At 41.1% G+C, this 26,094-nt stretch overlaps 2 protein-coding genes across 4 annotated transcripts in view; both read left to right on the top strand.

Moving 5' to 3' along the window:
• Positions 1–15,593, top strand: part of ATXN3 (ataxin 3) — a 36,442-nt gene extending 20,849 nt beyond the window's left edge. The window contains exons 10-11 of one of the 2 annotated variants that reach the window (XM_044774230.2): positions 6,539–6,627; positions 11,557–15,593. In XM_044774230.2, coding sequence (XP_044630165.1) covers positions 6,539–6,627; positions 11,557–11,651 — 184 coding nt within the window. In that variant the 3' untranslated portion in view covers positions 11,652–15,593. Of the gene's footprint in view, positions 1–6,538; positions 6,628–11,553 lie in introns of both variants that reach the window. The other variant, XM_044774229.2, reaches the window with a different exon arrangement.
• A 4,029-nt stretch (positions 15,594–19,622) lies between these two features.
• TRIP11 (thyroid hormone receptor interactor 11) overlaps positions 19,623–26,094 on the top strand; it is a 63,932-nt gene continuing 57,460 nt past the window's right edge. For both annotated transcript variants that reach the window (XM_014832057.3, XM_014832056.3), the window contains exon 1: positions 19,623–22,677. In XM_014832057.3, the coding sequence (XP_014687543.3) occupies positions 22,539–22,677 (139 nt within the window). In that variant the 5' untranslated portion in view covers positions 19,623–22,538. The remainder of the gene's footprint in view (positions 22,678–26,094) is intronic.

The raw sequence follows: 26,094 nt of genomic DNA, 5'->3' as shown, positions 1-26,094 counted from the left end.
TTACTTTGGCTATTTTGTCTATTTATAAACATACAGCTTTGGCTTAAACTATTTATTTTATTTAGGATTCTCTCCTTTTACTGCCTGAGCCCTGTGAACATTTCAATGTATTTTTTAAAAAATTTACAGCAAATAAAAACTGAAATGAAATGTAGTTTTAGGGAAAAACTTTACCCCAATACTAATGAAATAGGGTGAAGGACACCCTGTAAAATTTCAGTCATCAAAAGCAAATGGAATTGGGCCAAAACAAGAACAATGCTAACGATCCTTTGAATGTGCTGCTTGGTTTCCTAACCCTGCAGAGTTCTTCTGTCAATTAACAGGAAAACGGCATTTGCGTTAGCAAGCACACTCCCAAATAGAGGTGGTGGTTAATTGCTGTACTCGTTGCCACTATGAGGGGGGTACCACAGGCCTGTCAGCATTGGGGATGTGGGGGCAAACCATAAATCAGAATCATCAGCTCTAAAACCTGACTTTGATCCTGGCTTTCTAAGGTGCTCTCAAAACAGAAATTTCACCCTATAATAATATCAGCCTTTCCAGTCACTATCAGTGACAAGCCTTCTTCCTTTTTTCTTCTTTAATGATAAAGCTCCATCTTAGAGATTACAAAGTCTACAGTAGGTATTCAGATCCTGTGATCCCAGGTCAGAAAACAAAAGGCCAGTGGCGAAATCTGGCCTTTATTTATTGTATTTCATAAATGCTAAGATGCACATATTTTCACAGTTCAACATCTCTGCAACTAAGAAGCAGCGTCTTATCATCATAATTGGCAGTATTTTAGCAGTATCTAAAATATTGGAGCATTTTTCATTTGATGGTGTAATGAAGATAATATTTACCTTCTTTTCTGTTTGTTTTTTTTAAGTCACAACTCAGAAGTATATGAAGGAAAGTTCTGATCAACTGACATCCTCTTAATGTGAGATATTTCTAGTCTTTGTTCAGTGACAGATTAATGCATTAGATATAAAATTTCAAAATAGTGCTTATTAGTGCTTTTCACTTCTTTTTAAATTTTAAAATTAGCTTTATTTTTTAGTTATGATAACTTCAAGTTTATATAAAATAGAGAAAGCAGCATAATGAAGCCCTGCTTACCCCTTGCTTGGGTTTAACAGATATCAGCACGTGGTCAGTGTTGTTTTTTATGCGCCCGTCTCCCATGCTTTCCGCTCTGCCACCCCTAAGCTGGAATTATTTTGTAACAAATCTAAATCACCATATCACTTCACCCATATTTATTTCAGTGTGTGTATAAAATATATGTTTTTTTTTATACAGAGTCAAAGGCTACTGTCACACAATAATGTTAATAATTATCACCTGATAATTATTAATGAGAATTCTATAATACCATCAAATATCTAGTTAGTGTTCAAGATAACTTAAAACTACTTAATTAGATAAAAAGTAATATTCCGGAAAGTTTATTTTAAGACATCTCAAAATTGAAAGAAAACATAATAACACTAATAGCTGATGTTAGTGTTTTGGCCCATTCTCTTCTGTTCACACAGACACACATATAATGTATATTAGTTAGACCCATTTTCCCGTGATAGTAAATATTTTTTTAATAGGCTGAATATTTCATAAAATGAATATACATGACATAATTGTGTATAACCCTTTTGACTTTTGCTATTATAATTGATAGGGCAGTGAACAGTGTGCTGACTCCATGCCTCAAGTCTCTTGCCATTTCTTCTGATTGTCCTGAGGATGTCAGATTATTGGGTTAAAGGACATGAGCTTTTTTTTTTTTTTTTAAGATTGGCACCTGAGCTAACATCTGTTGCCAGTCTTACTATTTTTTTTTCTTTGCTGCTTCTTCTTTCCAAAGCCCCCAGTACATAGTTGCATCCTCTAGCTGTAGGTCCTTCTGGTTGTGCTGTGTGGGACGCCGCCTCAGCATGGCCTGATGAGCGGTGCCATGTCCACACCCAGGATCCGAACCAGTGAATCCTCCACTGAAGTGCAGCACGCAAACTTAACCACTTGGCCATGGGGCTGGCCCCTGGACATGAGCATTTTTGAGGCCTTGGTATAGATTTCTAAACTGCTCTCCAGAACAGTTCCCAAGCAACACTTCGACCATGCTTCTTTCCGACTTTGCTTTTTGCCAGAATAAAATGGTCCAAATAGACATGCTTTATAGAGAAACTACAAAATTCACAAATACGTCTAAGAAAGGAAAAAATGTCTTTTTTTTTAAAGTTCCTTTTTTTCTTTTTTTATTTATTTATTTTATTTTATTTTATTGAGGAAGATTAGCCCTGAGCTAACATCTGCTGCCAATCCCCTCCTCTTTTTGCTGAGGAAAACTGGCCCTGAGCTAACATCCGTGCCCATCTTCCTCTACTTTATATGTGGGATGCCTGCCACAGCATGGCTTGACAAGCAGTGTGTAGGTCCACACCCAGGATCCAAACTGGTGAACCCCGGACTGCTAAAGCAGAACATACAAACTTAACTACTGCGCCACCAAGCTGGCCCAAAAAAACATCTTTAAAGTATAAAAACAGGCTGGCCCCATTGCCTAGTGGGTAAAATTCTGCGTGGTCTGCTTTGTCGGCCCAGGTTTGTGGGTTTGGATCCCTGGCACCTACCTACACCACTTGTCAGCCATGCTGTGGTGGCAACCCACAAATGAAATAGAGGAAGATTGGCAGCAGATGTTAGCTCAGGGCAAATCTTCCTCAGCAAAAAAAAAAAAAATACATTTAAAAAAATAAAGCATAAAAACAAATCACTCTTTTACTTAAAAATATTTTTAGATTTTTTTATATTAAAAAATGGAACTTCCAATAAATTAAACGTTTTATAGTAGATAGGATAATACAGTAACATTCCACAATGACTAAGTAAGTTATAATAAGCACAATGCCATCGATAACTAATACAGATGTCTTAGTCAACCTGGCGCCCTTTTTAAAATGTTTGAGCATTGGTATGGTTCCTTCCTGATTGGAGGGGAGTTGATTGTGCAGGAAGGTGTGGAGGAAGTGATGGTTTCCAGCTTCAGCTTTTCATCCTCTGCCTCCTGGTTTGACCTTGAAAATACTGGTGGGAACTTTCTACAGAGTGACGTGTTGCTGAGAAGAGTTGAGAGCTAACTCTTTGGTGTTTCTTTTTTTTTTTATAGTTTTGCTTTATTTTTTTGTTTTTATTTTATTTTTTTCTTTTGAGGAAGATTAGCCCTGAGCTAACATCTGCTGCCAATCCTCCCCTTTCTGCTGAGGAGGACTGGCCCTGAGCTAACATCCGTGCCCATCTTCCTCTACTTTATACGTGGGACACCTACCACAGCATGGCGTGCCAAGCGGTGCCGTGTCCGCACCTGGGATCCGAACCAGCAAACCCCAGGCTGCTGAAGGAGAATGTGCGCAATTAACTGCTGCGCCACCCGCTGGCCCCTTGGTGTTTCTTTTTAATGTTGGCACTCAGAATCTTACAGGACTTATTAGGAAAGTAGTTGAGAAACTAATATTTGCGTTTCACTAGAATTCCCGATTCCTAAGCCTAGATGGGTCCTTGTCCCTCTAGCTTCCATCTTTGGGAACTTGGCTCCGAAGTTATCAAGCTGACTCTTCCCTCTGACCCTCTCCAAACCGTCCCTGAGGCCAACTTGTTATTCATTCAAATTGATCGAGTTTTTTTCCCATAGAGTATTTGAAGCTTCATACTTAAAATAGTAACCACAGTATTCATTCATCGAGCATAAAAATACTGTTAAAAATCTACCTGTTACAAATTCATACTTTATGAGTAAGAGTTGTTAATATTTTCACAGCCATGATATTTTCTCCAGTAGTAATCTCGAAATGCATTTTACCTATCATAAAACTCCAAGCAAAACTCGACTGTGTCAGCTATGTCACTGCCTTAACTCACATGTTATGAGCATCAAATTGGGCAATGTGTGTGAAACTGTTTCGTAAACTGTCAAGTATTCCACAGATGTGTGTTAGCCTCATTAATGTCTCCTCTAGATGTAGCTCTGAGATGATGAAGATTCTTTCTTTCTGTCACTAAAAAACTGTTTCCCAACGAGAGGGGGAACATGTTTTCATGGTCCTGGATTGCTCTGATTTTCTGATTGCCTGAAACTTGAGCCAGCACGTCAGTGGCGTGGTACAGTTTATCAGGGTTCAGTTTAACAGACAGAAACTATCAGAGGTGTTTTAAGCAGAAGACTAATACAGAAATTAAGGGCTTCCACAATCTTAGGAAGAACTGGAGGTGCAGGCTGTGGGCCAGGCCTCCAGAATTCCAGACCCATTTGTTGGAAGAGCTTTGGCCACTGCCCTCCTTGGGACGATGGGGAATCAGGATATTGAGTTTAAGGACACGCTGCTATAGCTGTGATCCTAAGATCAGGACGCTGCCACCACAGTTGCCCAGACATGGGAACATGAAGTCTGCCCCCCACAACTGTGGAGAAGCGGGGTTCTGGGACTGGCATTGCCGTGACTTGACTTGCCCGAGAGAAGATCCTCAGCAGCAGGAGTATGGCTCTGCCTCCTCTCTGCCTTTTAAATCTCATGTGAGTGTCTAATGGTTTCCAGAATCCTGCTGTAAAGCTATCTAAGATGCAGTTCTGAGCTTCCCAGCCTCTGTACGACTGAAGGCACATTAGAAGCACCGTGGGAAGGGATGCTAGTGTTCTTTGAACATGCTCCGTCTTACGGTGTCATCACATATGAAAGGTGTCCACATTGTTTTAGACTTGGCAATTCATTTACTTCTCACCTTTCATAAACGTCAGGTAGAATAAAGGTCCTCCCTCTGAGGTCGCTGTCTCACCTACCCTCCCTTGCATTCTGACGTACTTCCTTGAGTGGAGGGGGAAGAGGGCTTGGAGAGAGAGCTGATGTGCCAGGCACTCTTCATAACTCACAGCCTGTCTTTCTCAGGCTGGGTTCCAGAATCGGGTTATGCTCCTGGGAACGTACTGCCCATGTGTACATCATTAGCCATGCATCCCAGGGAGTCATAAACCCATCTAGATGTCAGTATGCTGACTCAAAGGTCAACAGGGAGGAATTGCAATTCCCACTGGTTGAATTTTCTTTGTTCCTCATATTTAAAACACAAGGTTAAGAGGGACCCTGGAAAAAAATGTGCTGTTCTGTTAATAGTGTTGCTGGTAATTAAAAAATCCTTGTATGCATTTTTTGACAGCTAAAGCTTCTCACTCAGACTGTCAGCTGTTTATAAATTTGTTTCTTTAATTTTCAGCATATATGCGTGTATATATATGAAACAATTTTAAATTTACATAAAAGCAGAAATAGTTCACAGAGCTCCTTATACCCTTCACCCAGATTCCCTAATTATTGACATTTCTGAACCGTTTGAGAATAACTTCCGGCATGATTTTCATTACATCTCAGTACTTCAGTGTATATTTCCTAAGTACAAGGACACTCTTGTGTATATTTACATCATAACCGTCATGTTTAAATGTTTTAAATTGTGGATTTTTATGATTTTCTCCTTTTGGGAAAAAAATACAGGGAGAGCTTATTTTAATGCAATAGATACTACTGAAACTTGGTAATGCATATTAAACAGTTGTTTTCATTTCTTTCATTCATGAAGTATTTGGCATTGGGGAAACAAACAAGAAAAGGTTTGGGCTCTTGTTAGCTTACACTCTAAAGACAGAGACAGACGAACAGAAGAATATCAGAGGGTGATATGTTTCTGCTGCAAATTCAAACACAGTGCTGAGAGAGCCAGAATGCCAGGTGGCTCCCTCAGGTGGGGTGGTCAGGAGCTGTATCTCTGAGGAGAGGAGGTATTTAAGCTCAGATGTGAATGACAGGAAGGAGCCAGCCATGGAAAGATCATGTTAATGGATATGGTAATTTGAGATGCTTTATCTTCTCAAAGGTGCTTATGTTCACTGACTTCCAGCAAAATTAAGGATCTGGAAACCAACATATTTGCATAAAAATAGCTACCAGTGAATCCTTTTTTTTTTTTTTTTAAGATTGGCACCTGAGCTAACAACTGTTGCCGATCTTATTTTTTTTTTTTTCTGCTTTTTCTCCCCAAATCCCCCCAGTACATAGTTGTATATTTTAGTTGTGGGTCCTTCTAGTTGTGGCATGTGGGACGCCACCTCACTGTGGCCTGATGAGCAGTGCCGTGTCCGCGCCCAGGATCCGAACTGGTGAAACCCTGGGCCTCCGAAGTGGAGCTCGCAAACCTAACCACTCGGCCACAGGGCTGGCCCCCCAGTGAATCCTTTGGTACAATGTGTTATTTTGTGGTAAAAATACCTACCTATTAATTTGTCTGATAAATTCTAATTTTATATCCAGGTTTCCTAGGATCAGCACTGTGATACTTTGAAGCAATATATATATCAGACTGATTGTTCTTGCGTTTTTTTGTGGTGTTCATGCCAGTGACTCTTTTGTTTTGTGGAACCTTTTCCTACATGAATAGTTTTTCTCAGGGCGTATTTATTCTTAGGGTTGGTTTTTCTAACATATCTTCCCTTTTGAATGTTCAGGCAGCAGCAGCAGCAAGCTCCACCAGGCCAGTTGTCCCATCCGTGTGAAAGGCCGACCACAAGCTCAGGAGCACCGGGCAGTGATCTAGGTACGCCTCTGACCGCCCATCACGTCTGTTACCTGCACCCTCTGTTGGACACGTAGGCTCCGTGTGATTTGGGCTCTACAGGCTTTTTTCTCCTTTCTTTAATGGTATTGAAACTCTCGAAGGAATTTGTAATCTACTAAATTTTCCTGGGTTAAGGAGCAGGCTGACTAGAGCACTCAATGAAGGTTTTGCTTTAAAATGATAAACACTACTTGCAACTTCACAGTAATTACTACATTCTGCAAAGGTTCCTCCAAGCTAGTAAATATTAGTAGGTGGGAAATAAATACATTTTATGACCTGGAAAACTAAAAACACCTGAGTATAGTCTCAATAGCAACAGGAAGTCCAGAATTACTTCTCAGGCCTTGGTTTAATAGGTCTTAAACTTTGGCCAATTATTGTTAGTAGAAGTTGAGTGAAAAAGAAAATATAGATGACAAAGGACTTGTAAGCAGAATATATAAAGAACTCTGAAAACGGAAATACGAAAACAACTCAAGAAAATCAGCGAAGTATCTGAACAGACACTTTACCAAATAAAATATATGGATCACAAATAAGCACATGAAAAGATGCAAATTAGAACCACAATGAGATACCAGTACACACCTGTAAGAATGGCTTAATAAAAAAGTAAAATCAGGGGCTGGCCTGGTGGTGCAGTGGTTAAGTTCATGCGCTCCACTTCAGCAGCCCTGGGTTTGCAGGTTTGGATCCCAGACGCAGACCTAGCACTGCTCATCAAGCCATGCTGTGGCAGCATCCCACATAGAAAATAGAGGAAGATTGGCGCAGATGTTAGCTCAGTGACAATCCTCTCCAGCAAAAAGAAGAAGATTGGCAACAGATGTTAGCTCAGGGCCAATCTTTCTCACCAAAATAATAATAATAAAATTGACAATACCAAATGCTAGCAAGGGTCAGAGCAAGTGGGACTCTCAAAAATTGTTGGTAGGAATGTAAAATGATAAGCAACTTTGGAAAACAGTTTAGTATTTTCTTATAAACTTAAATGTTAACCATGTGATCCAGTAGTCCCACTCCTAGATATGTAACCAAAAGAAAGGAAAACTTAGGTTCACACGAAAGCTTGTATGTGAATGCTTATGGCAGCTTTAGTCATAATTGCCAAAACCTGGAAACTGTCTAAATGTTGTCCTTCACCTAGTGAATGGATGCACAAACTATGGTACATTCAAACCATGGACTACTATTTAGCGATAAAAAGGAATGAACTGTTTTTTACCCTACTCCTCCTGCTAGGTACAGCTAACTACCCTGGGCATTTGTGTAAAACAAACATAAGAAGACTCTGAAAGGTAGATAAGACAGACTGGCTGGGAAGCTCAGGACCAGAGGAACAACATAGTAGTGAATGGCCTGGCTTTTCTTGTTGCCTCATCTGTCCTGGATGTGGTGCTAGAGAAGCCATGGGCGCAGACCAAGAAGAAAGCCCCAAGAAAAGCCTGCTCGATGTAGCCAAAAGGGACCCCCTTGCAAGACAAAAACTTTTCGATGATAAACACTCTAGTCCAGCCGAACTAGACTAAGTAAATAAACTGGCCCTACCGCCACCCCACCCTGTCAGCCAAGGCCAAGTGCGAGCCTAGACTTGTATCCCCACCTGGCAGTAACGAGGCACATCTCCCCCTTCCCCTGGCCAGGTGGTGTCAGAGAAAGCCAAGTGGGGAGCTGGGATTTGCATTCCCTCCAGGAGACATCGAAGCCCCCTTTCCCATGGTGTCAGTGGTCATTGGGAGCCTGGACTTCCACCCAGTGATGAGGAGGCATCCCTATGGCTTCCCGCCTGGGTGGTATGCCTAGTGGAGATCAGGACTGTCACTGATTCAAGGCAGTAATGGGGCCACTACCACAGTGTCAGTAAGAAGCAGTAATGAGGCATTCCTACCCCTCCCAGTCAGAGAGAGATCAGTGGAGGACAGTGGGAAGCAGAACTCCCACGTGTGTTCAGCAATAATGATCACACACCCCTCGCCATATCTGGCAGCAGCAAGGCAGCACCCCTTTTCCCCCACTGGTGCTATGTCGGAGGAGGCCTGCTGAAAGAGAAGACCTAACTAAGAGTCACGGTCTTGTCGCATAATACCAAAAGATGCAGGATTCAGTCGAAAATCACTTGTCATATCAAAAGCCAGGAAAACTTCAACTTGAATAAGAAAAGACAATCAAAAGACACCATCACCAAGACGACACCAATGTTAGAATGATCTGACTTGGATTTTCAAAGCAGTCGTTGTGAAAATGCAACAGTGAGCAATTACAAACATGATTGACAGAGATGAAAAAACAGAAGGTCTTAGGAAAGAAAAAGAAGATATAGAGGAGAACCAAATGAAATTTTAGAACTGAAAAATGGCAATAGCTGAAATTTTAAAACTCAGTGGGTGGACCCACCAGGTGAATGGAAGGACAGAGGAAAGAATCAGTGACCTTGAAGACAGAACCATAGAAATTACCCATTCTGAGCAACAGAGAGAATTAGACTGGAAATAATTAGTGGAGCCTTCGAGACCTGTGGGACTATAATAAAAAATGTAACATTTGTGCCTTGGGAGTACGAGAAGGACATGAGAAAGAGGGTGGAGGTGACGGCTGAAAATTCCCCAAATTTGGCAAAAGATACAAACCTACAGATTCAGGAAGCTGAGTGAATCCCAAACAAGATAAAGCCAGAGAAATCCACACGAGGATACATCGTAGCCTAACTTCTGAAAACAAGAGAAAACAAGAAAATCTTGAAAACAGGCAGAAACACCTTATCTGCAGCAATTTGCGTGACAGCAGGTTTCTCATCTGAAATCAGGGAGGTCAGAAGGAAGCAGCACAAGATTTTTCAAGTGTGGAAAGAAAGGAACTCTCAACCCAGATTTCTGTATCCAGTGAAAACGTGCTTCAGGAATAAAAGGGAATATTAGAGAATTTGTCACCTTCAGACTTACCCTAAAATAATGGCTAAAGGAAGTTCTCTAAGCAGAAATGATAAAAGAAGTAACTTGGAACATCAGGAATGAAAAAAGAACAATAGAATAAAAATATGGATAAACGCAATAGATTTTCCTCTATTTTTGAGTTTTCTAAATTATGCTTGATGATTAAAGCAAGAATTATAACATTGATTTGGTTTTTAGTGTAAATATAGGAAGTCTTTAAGGCAGTTACATTATAAATGGGAGAGTAAAGGGATATAAAGGGAGGTAAAATGTCTACATTTCATTTGAACTGGTACAGCCACTCCAGATAATAATTTGGCAATTTCTATAAAAATGGAACATACACTGACCATACAACCCAGCAGTTACACTCCTGAGCATTTAAACTCAGAGAAATGAAAACTTCTGTCCATGCAAAAATCTGTGTGCAAATGTTATGGCACCTTTATTTGTCATAATCCAAAACCAAAATATCCTATGGTAGGCGGATAGTAAGCTGTAGTGGATCCATACCTGGGGTGCTACTCATGATTCAAAAGAAACCAGCTGTTAATAGTGCAACAACTTGGATGAGTCTCCATGGCGTTATGCTGAGGGCAAAAAAGCAATCTCAAAAGATCTCATGCTGTATGATGCTATTTGTGTAACGTTCTAAAATGACAAATTTATATAGAGAGAGAATAAATGAGTGGTTGCCTGTAGTTAGGGAAGGTTGGGGAAGAGAAGCGGGTGTGAATATGAAGGGATAACAGGCGGGAGATCTTTGTGGTACCATAACAGTTGTCTGTCTTGAAAGTGGTAGTGATGGTCACACGAATCTGCACATAGGATAAAATGCCTTAGAACTACACCCAACATTGTACAGTGTCAATATCCAGGCTTTGGTTGGAGCTGTCATCAGTGAGATTTAACTATTGTGTGAAATTGAGCCAAAGTGCACACAGGACCTCTCTGAACTATCTTTGCTACTTTCTTTTTTTTTAAATGCAAGAGCCTAATTTTTTATTTTTTCCTTTTTCTCCCCAAAGCCCCCCGGTACATAGTTGTATATTCTTCGTTGTGGGTTCTAGTTGTGGCATGTGGGACGCTGCCTCAGCATGGTTTGATGAGCAGTGCCATGTCCGCGCCCAGGATTCGAACCAACGAAACACTGGGCCGCCTGCAGCGGAGCAAGCGAACTTAACCACTCAGCCACGGGGCCAGCCCCTCTTTGCTACTTTCTGTGACTAATTATTTCAAAGCAAATTTTTTTAAGTAATGAATTGTCGATATACACAACAAAGTTATATTTTCTTTCACTTAGCATAATGCATTTGTTTTCTCTTTTTTTTTAAAGATTTTATTTTTTCCTTTTTCTCCCCAAAGCCCCCCGGTACATAGTTGTATATTCTTCGTTGTGGGTCTTTCTAGTTGTGGCATGTAGGACGCTGCCTGAGCGTGGTTCAATGAGCAGTGCCATGTCCGCGCCCAGGATTCGAACCAACGAAACACTGGGCCACCTGCAGCGGAGCGTGCGAACTTAACCACTCGGCCACGGGGCCAGCCCCGCATTTGTTTTCAAATACAAAATAAATGCATTATGTTAAGTGAAGGAAGCTACACTCAAAAGGCTACATACTCACTGTGATTCCTTTTGTGCTGAGATGCAGGAAAAGGCACAGCTATAGGGTAGAGAACATATCAATGGCTGCCTAGGATTAAGGGTTGGGCATTGACCACAGAGGGGCAGCGTGAGGGGACTTTCTCAGGCAGTGGAACAGTTCTGTATGGGTGGCGATGGTAGTTGTACAACTCGCTGCATTTGTCAAAATTTATAGAACCCTAAAGAGTAAATCTTACTCCATGAATTTTTAAACAATTTAAAAAAAGGAAACTATAGTAGTCAAATAGAAATACATATTCTAAGAGCTTACCTTCTGATGACTGAGAATTTTCCAGAAACTTCTAAGGATACATGTGTTTTCTTTCCCAGCAGGTGATGCTATGAGTGAAGAAGACATGCTTCGGGCGGCTGTGACCATGTCTTTAGAAACTGTTAGAAGTGATCTCAAAACCGAAGGAAAACAATAATACCTTTTACAAACCATTTAGATGTTCATACTTTCCAACATTATCCTGTGAGTTAGGGTCCATTTTGGTAATGTGTCACAGAGAGCAACGTTCAGCAGAGGAAATAAGACTTTTAGGTGGTTTGCAAACAAAAAGATGAGAAAGTGGAAAAATGCGTTAGTTGTAGGACTAAATAATGATCCTCCAAATACTAGCCAAAGAGGCATTCAGCAATTAAAGAAATTTAAAATAGTTTTCTAAATGTTCCTTTTTCTTTTTTGAATGTGCAATATCTAACGTGTCTAAAATTAGGGCATTTTTCTTGGATCTTTTTGCAGACCAACTGATTAGCTCTTGCCACAGAACTTTTTCGATACATTTTGTTTTCTTTTCCTCCCTTTGGTCTAGCTAATTTGGCTCACTTTCATCATCTAATCATTGCTTTTATTTTTTTGTTAACCAAATTGACCTTTTAGGACAGTGTCTCATCTGTGTTGATAATAGTAACGGTTCCAGAAGGACAAGCTGTTCTCCCTCTATGTATCGTGTGCTTGGGTGTTTCCTTGTGTTATTTTCTCTGATCACAATTCCTCTGTGACTTGGTTTTCATTATTTTTCTACAGCTCTTTTGAAAGATGGGGACCTTTCTTGAGGATTTGTTTTTTCAGCCCTCTAAGATGGGATCATTATTTCATGATTCTGGTGCATTCCCAAACTCTGAAATCAGCTCTGCACAAGTATTTGAGAATAAATGAGCCTTTTTTAAATGTGTGCGCATGTCCTTTCCCAGTCGCTTTACGAATGTCTTCTCAATCCTGTCCGAACTTCACAGCTTTGTTGTGACCCTCTTTCCTGCACCTTATTATTTCCTTTCTTTTCCAGCTGAGAAAAATAGAAGCATAGTATGCAAGCAAGTTTCCTTCTGCTATAAGACTTAGCATATAATACCCATCATGAATGTGGTAGACAACATTTGGCCTTCAATTATAGTAGCAGTTTCCTTTTTTTTCTCTCTCTTGTGACTGGAGCTTTCTGTTCTGGTGACAGTTGAGTCGTGGAATGTAGAGGTCTGCTTCCGCTGTGCATCTTCTAGTAGGTATAGCTTGCCAGAGATGATCATCTGGAACATGAACATGATTTACTAATGAAATATATTTAAATTTATACTGTAATTTGACACTTGCATCATGTTTAGATAGCTTAAGAATGATAGAAGTCACATGGTACTTAATGGTCTGTAAATAAAATCTTTAGTTTTGATAAACATTCTCTAATTGGGATGCACATGGAGTTTCTTGCTGGGTCAATCCAGTGGTATGATTTTGGTGAAAATTACCCATGTCTCTGAAATGGTGTTTTAGATCTGTCGTCTACTCCCCACGCCTCATTCTCCATCCCCTTTTGAAGCCCTTTTGAATGTCGAATTGTTCATAGGCTAAAATTTAAGAAGAAATTTCAGCCAACAACTTAAAAAAGTATAGTATGTTGCCATGTTGGTGTATGGCTGCACGTATTTTATCAGGGAAATTTTTTTGACCTAGGATTTATTGCTAACTGAAAAGAGATGAGAAAATGCCTTTTATTAATGATTATGAAATAGCTTTCTCTTAGATAGAGACAGATTTTTTAGTCATTATTTTGTGCCAAATGAAGTTTTATGAAGTTTCCCTTACATGAAATTAGACAGGTTTACTTTAAAATCTAAAGCTTTCTTTTGACAATTGAAAATGTTTCAGAAGAATTTTAAAACTTTAGAACTGCAAGGGGTGGTGGAGTTTCGTACTACCCCCTCAGGATTTACAAACCAAAATATTTTAAGACTGAACGTTTCTGTAATTATCCCCAGTTTGCTGCTCATGTTTCCCGTGGATATTTGGCCTATACCTTTTCCCATTGAAAAATTACACTAAGCCTTTTGTACACTTGAGTTGACAAACTTCCTGATATAACAATGAGAAAGCAGATATGCATCTGAAAGTTTCAGACTTCGAGTTTACAGAGTTCTTAGACTGCACGCCCCTGTGACAGCACTTAAGGAAATAGGGCGTGTTGACCTTCGTTTGTTAGGGATTTTTTTTAAAGCAGAGCTGAGCACACACTGGATATGTCTGAATGTGTTTCTTTAGTTTGTTGTGAAATCGTTCTATTTGGCAGGCAGAGCCAGAGTCACTGGTGAACTGCCATCATCCGTGGATCGGCTTAAATTCGTTTGAACCTTTAGATTCCATTTCTTAATTGATTAGCTGGTATGAAAAGATGCCAATGCTCATAAATCATAAGCACAGTATCAGAGAATTTAAAAGTTATACAAAGCTATAGTTCACACATCAGGAACTGCTGTTTACTATAAACCACCTGCAAGAAAGTCAGGACCAACAAAGTCACAGTAACTGTCCTGCTAAGAACTTTATTTATATAAAGATTTCCATTCTGTTTTATCAATTGGGAACACCTTAATGTTTAATATTTAAACTATTGGTATCATTTTTCTAATGTATAATTTGTATGACCAGGATAAATACATGCAGTGGCGATGCTAGTGGTATAAGTAAAGTTTAAACAAGCTTTGGAAATACTCCTTTCATATTTTGAGATGTCGTGGATTTAATAAGTAGTTATTTATATTTTAAAAAGTCAGAGTAGTTAACCTCTGATCTAAAAGCATCAACATACATTTTTTTTACAGTAATTAACATAGAAGTATTTCAGTAATGTATATTGTTTGAAGAGGTTGCTGCAGGTAGACTATATTTCAGCTCTAAGATCTTGGCCAAATAATTTACAATCCACAGGATGTTTAATGAGGTGCTTTTTTTCTTTAAAATTTGATTTTTCTTAAGACTTTATTCATGCCAAAGTTAGTGAGGAATAAAGCTCAGAACTAGTTGAGGATCATTATATGCAAAACTACCAGTAGACCACATTGTTTCATTTAATATTAAGTTGGATAAAGTGAGTTTTATTCCAGTCAAAGCCTCAATCACATTTTTAATGTCTGCAGGTTTGACACTGTTTCTATAGTATCATACTAGTGCCAAGATTTACCGAATGTTTTAAAATTGGCCCAATTGACCTGTGCAAATTAAAAAAAGAGTGATTCAGTGCATAAGCAAAACGTAATGATTATAATTGAAATATCTCCAGTTAAAAAATAAATCTTGATGTTTTCAATCCTTAGGAGGATTCAATAGTTAATATTGATGACTTCATATTAAAAACTTTATCTGCAATTGGAAAGGCCCATGGCCACTATCAAAGTACATTGTTTGTTGTATCTGAGCCCTAACAAGCGTTTAAATGTATACATGATCTTCCAAAATGGTCTGGCATTTTAACAATTAATGCTAGTAACATCACGTCTAAATTGAGAGTAATTGGCATGTTTAATAATAATAGTGTATCGATAAATTTTTAAGACCATGGCTTCGTAAACAAGGAGGGGGAAGCATTAGTGAAATGTATGTGAAATTCCTGATCTGTTGCGGAAGCACTTCAGTCGTCTCTTGCATAGTTCAAAGGTGAATGTTTCCAGGAATTTTTTTTAATGTTTGTTTTTTTTTTTTTTTGAAGAGGAAAACGTCTATTTGAATGTGATTATCTAATTTCTGCAACACTGGACTAGTAGGAATAACTTTTTAAAAATTACTGTTCTGTATAAATAAACTTTGAAACTCAAGTACAAAAAACATCTGAAATAAAAAGCATTGTCTTTTGGCCATGACACAAGTGCACTGTGGCAGTGCCATTTGCTCAGGACCCAACACTGCAGCCCTTCTGTGTGTGCTCCTCTCTCTCAGTTCTTTTGCCGTTATTATACACACGGGCCTTCCTGTCTGGTCCTTAGAAAAGCCGGGCTTCCAAAGCACTGTTGAACACTGAGGATTCTATTGTTAATGTGGATGTTTGATGAGTTGTATTTTAAATATCAAAGATTATTAAATAAAGATAATGTTTGCTTTTTTATTTCCGTTTTGATGTGTTTCTTGTTAATGCAGAGCCTTGCTTTCAAAGTATGGTTGGAGGACCAGCAGCATCTGCAGGAGCTAAGAGCTTTTCAGAAATGCCATTGCAAGGCACACTCCGACCTACTGAGTCAGGGCCTGCATTTTTAACACGGGCCCCAGGGGATTCATGTGCCAAGTGCAGTTTGAGAAGCATTATGTTATAGACTCGGTAAGGAATGAAGGAGGCCGTGGGAGCCCACTGATGCTCCATTCCAGCTAACTGCTACCAAAGCACCTGTTATTACTGGAGCTCTGATCTTTTCTAAGAGAAGCTAAAAATTCCAAATTTTTATTTGAAATCTGATTTTTAAATATTGGCTCAATTGTGTTTTTAACCCTTAGAGCCAAACAAAGCACATGAGTAAGAATTTTTAAGAGTGCTATTTTTCCTCACTTTATCCAACACTGGACACTACACTAACTAATCATGGGAATCCACCTGGACTGTCTGAGGATTGTAGAATCCTCAAGTTTTATGATGAGGCTGTATATCCATATTAGCTTGAATTTGGGTTGGGCACAAATTTTGAAAGATAAAAGTTTCAAATTGATTACATGCATCTTTTAGCATAACTTCATAGCTTAGAGCTTAGAAGGACCAATTCATTGTTTTGGATGCCACCAAATGGCTCTGGTCTCACCAACACTCACCTGTGGGCCCCATGAAATACAAATTGATTTGAAGGCCCATTTTATATGTTAGCTAGAAACTTCATCTTTTATAAAAATTAGGGAATTTGGGGGTTGTCCTTATCCTGAAGATTTGCATATTTTAGGATCCTTTTAATCATTTTGTGTCTGCATTACCAAATGCTCCTTGTTCACTTTATAGGTAATCTGGGTCCAGCTGACCTCTCCAGCCTGTACTCTTGCCATTTCCCTGTACACGATGTGGTCCTAGGAGGCCTCCTGACAGGTTTTCAAATAAGCCAGGCTCTTCCCCACCTCCAGGCACTCTTACACTCTCCTTGCCCCCTGTCCTTTGCCCCTTTGCTATCCCTGTCTCTAAAGTTCACTGGCCATTCCCTGCTACGAGGACTCTTTCTCTTTGAACTGAACTACCACCCTTTTCCTGTGCCCTGTTCTTTCCCAAGATTGTTCCAGTTCTCCCTGTGTCAGGAAGCCCTGCCACCCTTCGTCTCAGGGGCAGCTAGAGAAGCAACTCCTAGATCATTCATTCATTCAACAAAACATCTCAGCACTTACTATGTGCCTGGCATAGTCTGGGTTCTTCAAACAGAGCCATGAATAAGATACTCTGCTCTCATGGTGCTTGCATGCTAGTTGACCACCCAGCAGAAGAAACATTGAAAGTAATGAACATAACATCATAACATGTTAGGAGCTGTTTGTCCAGTGAGACAGGAAGACAAAACAGGATGATGTGATGGAGTGTGACTGGGAGGTGGGTTGCTTCAGACTGGGTTCAAGGAAGGCCTCTGCAGAGGTGACATTCAAACAGACACCTGAAAAATGATGAGGCAGCCATGCAAAGGTGTGCCACCATACATGCCTGAGGGAACAACAGGCTTGATGGCTCTGATGTGAGGAGTGGCTGCTTGTGTCTGAGGAAGAAAGAACACTGAAGAGGCCAGCAGGTAATGAACAAAAGATGCAGTTGAAATGTAGGCAAAATCTTTTTTTTTTTTTTGAGGAGGAGGATTAGCCCTGAGCTAACATCTGCTGCCAATCCTCCTCTTTTTGCTGAGGAAGACTGGCCCTGACCTAACATCCATGCCCATCTTCCTCTACTTTATACGTGGGACGCCTACCACAGCACGGCTTGACAAGCAGTGCCATGTCCGCACCGGGGATCCGAACCAGCGAACCCCAGGCCACGAAAGCGGAACATGCAAACTTAACCACTGTGCCACCGGGCCAGCCTCTATAGGCAAAATCTTATCATGTAAAGTTTTATAAAAATATGTTTAATTGTATTTACATTTTACTACACCAACCAATCTGGCTCCACTTTCTAGAATATTCTCTCCTTTCTAGAATATCCCCAAGCCTTTTTAAAAAAATCATCTCTTAAAAGGCCTATTAACTACACCTTCTACCAAAGAGCATTCCATGCCAGTGTCCACCGTAAGCAACCCAAAAAATTGGCTGAATTTTTAACACTACAGATACTGTTTAACCTGTTTCAGATTAGAATTTTAGGCAAGGCTCCTAGTCCCCGCTTGTTGACTTTGTTTCTCTTCCTGTTAAGTTTATGCACTTTTTTTCATCACTATAGTTCAGTTCTGAACACGTAGGATGGTACTTTGCCCATCAATCCACATCATCAACTGTATCTGAGTATCTGTATATTCATATCTTGGAGTTGTCCCTCCCCACAGGCGAGGGAGCTGCATCATTTAAAAATATCGCTGAACAAGGCTGTGTTTCAGCTCTCTGGGCACACAGACAATGTGGGCATTGGCTGCCCAAAGACAATCCTTTGCCAGAGAGAAATAGGTGATGGCTGTTCAGAATGAAAGCACCCCAAAAACAGGTGTGAATGAAAATGGTAAAGGGATGAGGGGATCAGGAGGGACACTGGGCATGCACCCAGGTGGAAAGTGAGCGTTCAATGACTATGCTTGAAGGGGAGAAGAGACTTTTGGGGGCAATTAGCAGTCACTGCCAGGTGAGACAACAGCAGAAGTGAGATGTGAACATTTTTGTGTTAGATGGAAAGTTGATACAGAATGAGCAGAACTGAGGAAGCTGAATACTAAGCATTAAGAAAAGTACGCCCAACAGTACACAAAAAATGAAAGCAACAAGTATATTGGAAGGTGGGGGTGAAATGTAGTCTGAAATCAGGAGAATTGACTAAAAGTTTCCGAAAAAACAGATTTGTTAGAAGGAATCCATCAATAAAAAATACTTTAAAAATATTTTAAATAATTTGCAGAAGTAAAAGATAATGGTTTTTGAAAGGGTTTGCTGAGTGCCCAGCATAATGAATGAAACAACAAACAAACTCACCCTGAGGCACACTGTTATAATTTCAGAGCATCAGAGGTAAAGAGAAGATTCTATAAGCTTCCAGTAAGAAAAACAGGGCCCAGAGAATAGTCAGAGGGAGAATGGAGCAGAAAACCATAGGGTTTTGGGTAGAGAGGACTGAGTGTAAACAAATAATAGAATTATTGATGCTTTGTTGAAAACAGAATTAGCATGTTTTACAATTTGTTAGTAAGTTTTAGAAGGATTAGTGATTCTGCAGTAACAGGAAATTGCGCAAATTTAAAAGATGGAATTTGTTAACTTCAGGAAGAAAAAAAGTTGAAAAATAAAGGATATGTAATCTTTGTACACACCTCTTGGCTCAGCAATGGACAATACTGATATAGTTATACAAGGTGAATGTTGATTAGTGATTTTACCAATATTCATGATAGCACTATATTGGGAACTCTAAGGAAGGGAAGTGGCATCACAGGGTAACAGAAGAGTGCTAAATCTTCTGTTTTCCATAATAGAAAGTTGGTACACCATGTCTAAAATTAATGAGAAAAATGGCATTTTAAGCATCATATTTAGAAATTCAGAGGGAAAGATCAGACTAATATTTTAAAGTCTACTTTAAAAATGGCTTTTTGCTTTACACTTGTATACATAAACCCATTTGGATGGTTTTCTCAAAGGAACTGTTTTTCCTATAGAAGTATTGATAATCCCACCTCTTCAGAAACGAACACCAGTTTGCAGCTGATAGTAGTTTTTTGTTTGCCTTTTTTTTCCTGTTTATATCCATGTGGTTTCAAAAGTCCTAGGTTGAGAATTTCAACCGGGCAGCCTAGACGCCACTGCCTGGAGCCACTCAGGTTCACGGGCTTTGTCTGTTGTGGTATGTTTGATTGTGCTGGGCTGGTTTTGCTGCTCGTGGAACGATGAACACCTATATTAACTACAGGAGTATTTGGCAGGAGAAGGAGGAGGGTCTTCAGCCCAGACGTCATCAAACTTGTATGTCTTTTAATTTTTTATTATGAAAAATTTCAAACATATGCAAAAGTAAAAGACTCCTATAATGAACCCCTGTGTACTCGTTACCCAGCTTCAATAATGAGCAAATTGCTGACAATTCTTGTTTCATTTACCCTGCCCCTATTATTTTGAAGCACATCCCAAACATCATATCATGTTATTTATCAGAATCACACTTTTAAGTTTCTTGGGCCATAGTCAATCCCACAGAAAAAATCCCCATAAGGAACTTCTAGGATGTAGCTTTTATGTTAATCACTTAATAAATGATGAAAAGGCATATCTTTGTGTTTGTTTTCTTCATTATTTGCAGTATCTTTATGGCATGACATGGATTTATGGAAATGTCACTCTGGAGACTTCACACTTGTAGAAAATATGAGCTTGACTTACAGCGGCTAAACTTTCACTGTCACCGAGGTACCCAGTGAGGTCCTAAGTTCATGTGACGACTCTGCTCAAAGCAGTCCCCCATCCCACTAACGGTTCTCCGTCTAACTAATGGTTCCACATCCCACTCTGTGTAAAAGCTGGAGTCCTTACAACAGCTACCAGGCTCTGTGTGGTCTGCCCTCTCCTGTTCTTGCTTCTTGGTCCTCATTGCTTACTACCCTTTCCCAGCCCCCTCTGCTCCAACCATCCTTGCCTTTTTTGCTGATCCTCTAACCTGCCAAAGGACCCTGGCATCAGTTGTTTCTTTCTGCTGGACTGCTGTTTCCCAGATACCCACATATCTCACTCTTTTCCTTCCTCCAAGTCTCGGTTCAAACATCACCTTATCAGTGAGCCCTTCCCTGACCACTCTCTACAACATTACAAGTGCCCTGTCTCCCCACAGCCTTTCCATATCATCCTTACCCTGTCTTTTTTTTTTTTTCCTCATAGCAGTCATCACCATCTGTTTTATATCTGTTACATTTTATTTAACATCTGCCCCTTTCCAGTAGAAAGCAAGCTCCATGAGACCAGGGACTTTGTGTGTGTGTGTGTGTTTTTTTTTCTCCTGCTGTATTCCCACTGCCCAGAATAAAGGTAGACACATTAATAAGTTGCAGGTCACCCGTATACCACTATTTAAAACCTTTACAAACACTTAACTAGAACTCACCATGTACCAGGCACTGTTCCAAGCACTTAGAAATATTAGCTTACTTAGTCCTCCTAACAATCCCATCCAGTAGGCACTGTTATTATCATTCCCCATTTGACAAATGAGAAACTGATGCACCGATAGGTTTAGTAACCTACCCAAGGTCATATAGCTAATAAGGGAAAGATCCAGGCAGTCAGGCCCCGGAGTCTGCACATCTAACCCATGGACAATGACGTCTTTCAAATATATGGAAAACACTTAATAAACTCTTCCAAAGCGAGATGGAAATTTTCTTTCAAAAGCATTCACATTTCAGGGCGAGTTACTATTGCCTGGTGCCATTGATTCCAAATACCGGAGGCATTCCCAGTGTTCCATTCACAAATGGTGCAATCTGTGGTGGCCCCTCCTGTGAATAAAATCAAAGAGAAAGATGCCAGCGCATTTATTACTCTGCTTAAAAGACCTGCACATCTATTCCATTCTTTTGAAAGCGAAAATGTGGTAGCCTCTCCCGTCAGGTAATGCGCGTCCACGTGTCATTGCAACAATTGCTTGTAAGTCACGTGACCTTTCTTCCTTTAGGGAGGAAAGCGGGCAAGGCAGGACACTGGTGTGCATACCACCTTGTGTGACAGGTCTGTGGGAGGGGTGGGCACTTGCACAGCTAGTGCCACCAAAACCACAGGAGAGTTTACATTGGAACAGCATTTTTTCTATAAGTTGCATGCTGTCTTCTAATGAGCTATTTTGAAAAAAGGTGGCCTGTTTCTTCATGGGTTGAGTCGGCTTCATGAATAAAGCTCTTCGTATTTTAAAGAAGGCAGGGTTTCTACTGTGAGCTGGAGAGCCGCCAGAAGAAATCCGTACTATAGAAGGTAATCAATATACGTGTCTATCCTCCCTGGACCCTTGAGTTTGCCACCCAGCCTTTTCATCTGTGTATTCTCAGCTGCTACCGTAGCGCCAGGAACAGAGCAGGTCTTGAGAGGTTGCTGAACAATCGATACAGTAACTTGTGATCAGTTATGTAAAGCTACTTCCTGCGCGGTGCAGCCACCCCGCCAAGTGTCCTCGCACGCTGCCTTCGCGGGTGTAGCCAGAGTTAATCAGGTTTCACCAACTCGGTTGAGGGTCCAAGGGGCTCCTAGGACACGCAGCTTCGTGGGGCACCCACCGAGGCTCTGCTCTGCCTGAAACCCAACTGCAGCCGGCCGAGAGCGCCGTTTCGCCACGGGTTCTTGAGGTTACTACCCCCTCCACCAGAGCCAGGAGGCTACGTGGACGCTGACCTTGCCCTGGGCTGCAGGCGCCGGCACGGGCTGGCCATACTCGGTCCTCCACGATCCCACGCTCCCTTGCGCCAAGGACACGTCCGGCGGCTCCGCAGGGCCCTTCTACACCACCGCGGCGCCTCTCTATGACCCGCTGCCGCGTTCAGAGTGGGTGTCATGGCGGCCGGCGTTGAGTTGGCAGGAGTTGCCCACGGAACTGGGGAAAGTCAGTAAAGCAGAGGAAGAAGTGGCCCAACCCGGACGGTGGGAAGTCGCGGGGATGAGCAGAGGACCCGCAGGGGTGACGGTGTCCCTGGAGGCGGGCCCCTGGTAAAGCCCCCGGCCAGGCCTCTGCGTTTCTAGGCAGAGCGCGGCCGTTGGTGCGCGCCCCTCGGAGCCGGCGTTGCTTAGGAACCCCTCCTTGTGCTATCGAATCCTGCGGGTTTTGATTCGCATTCGTCTCGCGGAGGCAGCGGTTCGAGGACACTTGGCGGGGTCGTCCGACGGCGCTGGACGCTTTTCTCGGAGCGGACAGGTCGTTCTCTAACCCGCAGCGATGTCGTCCTGGCTTGGGGGCCTCGGCTCCGGCTTGGGCCAGTCTCTGGGTCAGGTCGGGGGCAGCCTGGCTTCCCTCACTGGCCAGATTTCAAACTTTACGAAGGATATGCTCATGGAGGGCACGGAGGAAGTGGAAGGTAACAGCTGGAGCGATGGGAGGGAGGGCTTTTCTGGGACCCTGGGAGCGTCCGTTTGGTCCCCACCTCCATCTGTCATGCGACGCGGACGGGTCGCCGAGGACTGTCACTCAGCCCTTTTCTCACACTCCTCCTTTTGCCTCTTCTTAACCGATTTCCTCTGATAGAAGACCCCTGGGGTCAGGGGAAGAGTTCTGGGTCTCCTCCCTTTGAATGCTCTGGGTGTCTCAAAGCAGAGCGAGACAGCTCCCGCGTCGAGTAGAGTTTATTTTTGTTTGGTTCATCCACGCCCACCTCTTACTTGGCCCTTAACTTGGGGGCAGTACTGATTTTGATCTTCTTCCTTTATACTGACACAGTTCAAAAAAGTAGTTTTGTATGACACATGGTCACTTTTTCTTGTTTTCCTCGTTTTTTTTGTAACAATTGAAGTAACTCGTAATTAAAATATTTAGTGTGGCTCTTACCGTTTCTGGCTTGACTCTATTGCTAGTGAAACATGGCTATGGATGTTTTTCCTATTATTTTATATTTTTGCTTATTCTGGTGACACATTACAGCGTTCGAGCTGAAAATGTGTTTTTGTGCCTAATTGCCCATTCCTCTCATATTTCGACAGTAGAACAAGGAAGATACTCTATTTTGGTATCCTTAGCAACCTTCGCTCATCTTTGAAGTCCTCGTTTTGTTTTACTGATGAATAGTGACCCAGAGTTACACGGTAATCGATGGTTCAGTTAATTACGGTTTTGATTTCTTGATATTTCTTCCAGCAAGCACTATTTAGATCAAAAGAGTTCTTTAATTTCAATCTAGGTCTGCCTCCAGAGAGATAATGGGCTGGACTTTTGAAGGAGAGCAGTTCCTTTGACAGGAAGGAACTCCTTATTTTTATTACTTAAAAATTAATAAATCAGCGTTCTGGTTTAATTTTTTTTTATCCTTATTTAACTGAGCTTTCAGATTTATTTGGTTGAAGGAGAGAAGGACAGTTTGATAAAAAGACTGTTTATATTTAGAATTTCTCCCGGGTCTATTTAGAAGGGAAGAAGATTGGGGAGCTGCTGAAACCCATTTTACTGCTTGGGGTGCCCCTTGGGAGGGAGGTACCTCGGATGGGACAGGTTGGGCTTGGGATTAAAAGGAATTCTTCCTGTGTTCAGGAGAGGGTCACATGACCTTGAGGGCACTAGAAGCAAAGAAGGGCTGGATAATGCAGGAAACAACTAGTCTTTTCTTGTGTCCTATGTAGGGGAAAACAGTTGGCTTTTCCTTTGACCCTTAGCCAGAAAATATGCATCCCCCAACCTGGATGTCCTGCAGACTTCAGGTGGAATTCATTTTGTTCTCACCAAATGTGCTCCTGTATTCTCAATCTTAATGGTTTCACTATCTACCCAATCTCCTAAACTAGAAGTCTTTGTCATCTTTGTTTTGCCTTTCTTTTTCATCTCCTGCTTCGCTGGTTACCAAATCTTGTTCATCCTATGCCAGAATTGTTTGTTATGTTTGTCTTTCCTTTATTACTCCTACTTCTTTAGTTCAGACCTCCATTCTCTCTGCCATGCACTAGTTCTCTTTCATGTCCTGTCACCCATTTCTCCCTGCTCCACTCCGTTTTCTGTTGTGTTGCCAGTTACATTTCTCAAAATAAATGTGCTTTAAAATCTCTTGACTCTCTTACTTCTGGGATAAAATCCAAACCTCTTAGTTTAGGGAGACCAGAAACCTGTTCTCTCTGGGTTCACCCTGTCTTTCCTGGTCTTACCTCTTGTTCCCTCCCCTTCTGTCCCAATTGCCATAATATGCACTTTCATATACACATGCAGGCTTGCATCCAGAGCTTGTGCCACAGGGAGTTTTGTGAGGTACCTACACAACTGCAAGCCTCTGCATAGAAGCCCTTCCTTTTCTACTTCCTCCTTTCCCCTCCTCTGCCTGGAGAATAGTTTTCCCTGTACGACCCGCTTACATTTCGAGTACTTGGTGAAACCATTCTCACTCCCTGGCAGATTGAGTTGATTGCCACGATCTGTGTTCTAACAGAACTTTGTGGATCTCTCTCTGACAGCACTTACCGTGTTGAGTTGTAATTTCTCTCTTTCCTTGATGCCCAGGGTAGGGACTGTATTGTATTTATCCTTATATTATCAGCATGTGGCATCTTCCTTCGTGCGTAGGAGATGCTCAGTAAAAATTTTGCTGAGTGAGTGATTAAAGATCTGCAAAGTTGCTTAATGCTTTTATTGATTTCCCTTTGTGTTAACATAGGACTTGCTTAACACCTAATTTATCGATTTTGTAAATCGTTTAAAAATAGCATCAGAGTACAGTTCATTTGTTCATTCAACAAGTATTATTGAGTGTCTGCCCTGTGCCAGCAATGAACAAGATAACAGTTCCAAAATAATACTGTTGGTACAGCTTGAAAAGCATCCGTGTTTACAATATCAGAAAGTTGCTGTTCTGCAAACACTGTACTGATTTATTCAAGGTTAGGAGCTTGGGCTTTTAAAGATTTTATTTTTTCCTTTTTCTCCCCAAAGCCCCCCAGTACATAGTTGTATATTTTAGTTGTGGGTCCTTCTAGTTGTGGCATGTGGGATATTGCCTCAGCCTGACCTGACAAGCAGTGCCATGTCCGTGCCCAGGACCTGAACTGGCGAAACCCTGGGCTGCCAAAGCCGAGCCCATGAACTTAACCACTCGGCCACGGGGCCGGCCCCAGTAGCTTGGGCTTTTAAATCAGATGTGGATTGAAATTACACTTCCATGCATTACAAATTGTGGGATCTTCAGCAAATTATTAAATACTTATCCTCTAAAAAGCAGAGTTTCCTTATCTGTTACATAGAGATAACCATACCTATCATGAGGTTGGGAAGATTAAATGAAGTCATGAGTGTAAAATGCCTAGCACTGTGCCTAGCAAATAGGAAGCATTAATAAACCGTAGCTGTTATTTTTTGTTTTCCCTCATTAAGGAAGAGTTTTTTGGTTTGCATAACATTTCCCTTTTATTCTTAAAAAGGCAGGGATTTTTGGTGCGGGGTAAGAGGGGAAAGTTTGCATAAACGTTTTTTAATCCCCCTTTGAAACAATTGCTGCTTCTAACAATTACCTTACTCAACAGATTAGGTTATAATTTGTTCTCCTCTGAGTGGCAATTAGACAGTCTTGTCAGAGTTTCAAGCAAGATGTATAAAGAACCACAGAAGCAACCCTACCTGGTAATTTTCAAAAGAAGAAGAGTGGGTTTGTCACTGTTATTATTGGATCCCATTTGTATTTTCTTTTGATTTAAACTGTAATTCAGAGAAGTTATTTTTATAGTATTAAAGTGCTGTAATGAGAAATATTAGTAATTAGGAAAAAATCTAACTCTGTGGATGTTGATTTTCTGGCACCATCAACAGT

The sequence above is a fragment of the Equus asinus genome, chromosome 7 (genome assembly GCF_041296235.1).
Source record: "Equus asinus isolate D_3611 breed Donkey chromosome 7, EquAss-T2T_v2, whole genome shotgun sequence".
In the NCBI taxonomy this organism is placed as follows: Eukaryota; Metazoa; Chordata; class Mammalia; order Perissodactyla; family Equidae; genus Equus; species Equus asinus.
This window is presented reverse-complemented; position numbering and strand designations above follow the sequence as displayed.